Source organism: Nanorana parkeri, unplaced genomic scaffold, assembly GCF_000935625.1.
Source record: "Nanorana parkeri isolate BGI_ZX_2015 unplaced genomic scaffold, ASM93562v1 scaffold1251, whole genome shotgun sequence".
NCBI lineage: Eukaryota > Metazoa > Chordata > Amphibia > Anura > Dicroglossidae > Nanorana > Nanorana parkeri.
In genome coordinates this window covers 249,988-251,418 of record NW_017307519.1, presented here as the reverse complement: position 1 = coordinate 251,418, position 1,431 = coordinate 249,988, and the positions used below count along the sequence as shown (strand labels likewise).

At 51.3% G+C, this 1,431-nt stretch overlaps 1 protein-coding gene across 1 annotated transcript in view; it reads right to left on the bottom strand.

The window, feature by feature from the left end:
- CFAP45 (cilia and flagella associated protein 45) overlaps nucleotides 1-1,431 on the bottom strand; it is an 18,895-nt gene that overhangs the window by 12,834 nt on the left and 4,630 nt on the right. The window contains exon 3 of the mRNA XM_018568832.1: nucleotides 1,122-1,259. Coding sequence (XP_018424334.1) covers nucleotides 1,122-1,259 — 138 coding nt within the window. The remainder of the gene's footprint in view (nucleotides 1-1,121; nucleotides 1,260-1,431) is intronic.

The window sequence follows — 1,431 nt, the reverse complement described above, 5'->3', positions numbered from 1 at the left end:
CATCCATGTCTTTATGGACCTTGCTTTGTGCACTGGTGCGCAGTCATGTTGGAACAGGAAGGGGCCGTCCCCAAACTCCTCCCACAAAGTTGTCCAAAATGTCTTGGTGTGCTGATGCCTTAAGAGTTCCCTTCACTGGAACTAAGGGGCGGAGCCCATCCCCTGAAAAGCAACCCCCCCAAACTTTACACTTGGCACAATGCAGTCAGGCAAGTACCGTTCTCCTGGCAACCGCCAAACCCAGACACGCCCATCGGATTGCCAGACAGAGAAGCGTGATTGGTCCCTCCAGAGAACACGCCTCCACTTCTCTAGAGTCCAGTGGCGGCGTGCGTTACACCACGGCATCCCACGCTTTGCATTGCACTTGGTGATGTGAGGCTTGGATGCAGCTGCTCGGCCATGGAAACCCATTCCATGAAGCTCTCTACGCACTGTTGTTGTGCCAATCTGAAGGCCACATGGAGTTTGGAGGTCTGTAGCTATTGACTCTGCAGACAGTTGGTGACTTCTGCGCACTGTGCGCTTCAGCATGCGCTGACCCCGCTCTGTCATGTGACGTGGCCGACCACTTCCTGGCTGAGTTGCTGTTGCTCCCAGTTGCTTCCACTTTGTTATAATCCCAGTAACAGGTGACCGCGGAATATTTAGTAGCCAGGAAATGTCACGGCTGGACTTATTGCTGGGGTGACAATACTTATTGCTCGGGTGACAACCTATCACGGCACCACGCTTGTAGTCACTGAGCTCCTGAGAGCGACCCGTTCTCTCACCACTGTCTGTAGAAGCGTCTGCATGCCGAGGTGACTCGTCCTATACACCGGGGGCCATGGAGGGGATTGGAACACCTGAATCACATGATTGGGAGGGGGAGGGGCCAATACTTTTGGCAATATAGTGTATATTGGATGAGACATACAGGATTAAAGAGGACCTGTCATCAGACGTACAGTATATATAAATATTGTGTACGATACAGAAGAGTGAAGAGGACCTGTCATCAGACACACACACACACATATATATATATATATATATATCTTATGTTTATAAACCTAGCAAAAACAAACCATCATGGCTGTGCTTTATATATATCTTCTGGTTGAGGGTTACGGAACTTACACCAGATCCCGGATGAGGTCGCTGGTGATAATTCGGATGGTCTCAGGCTTGCGCCCCCTTGTCGGTGCTGACACAGCTTTGCGATGTCTGTCCTCCGTCTTCTGCACAATCGGGGCATCACCTGTCGCAGGCTGCGGCTTAAGAAAAAAAACAGACGTATGTTCAAACCCCATTGCGCCCCATGTTACCCCGATTTCCTGTAGTGTCAGGCTCCATATACAGTAACAAATATGCCCGTGCTGCAGGCACGCTGGAGAGTCAGACTGCTGCTGTGACACCCAATGCAGCGAACCCCGACACCCCCCTCCC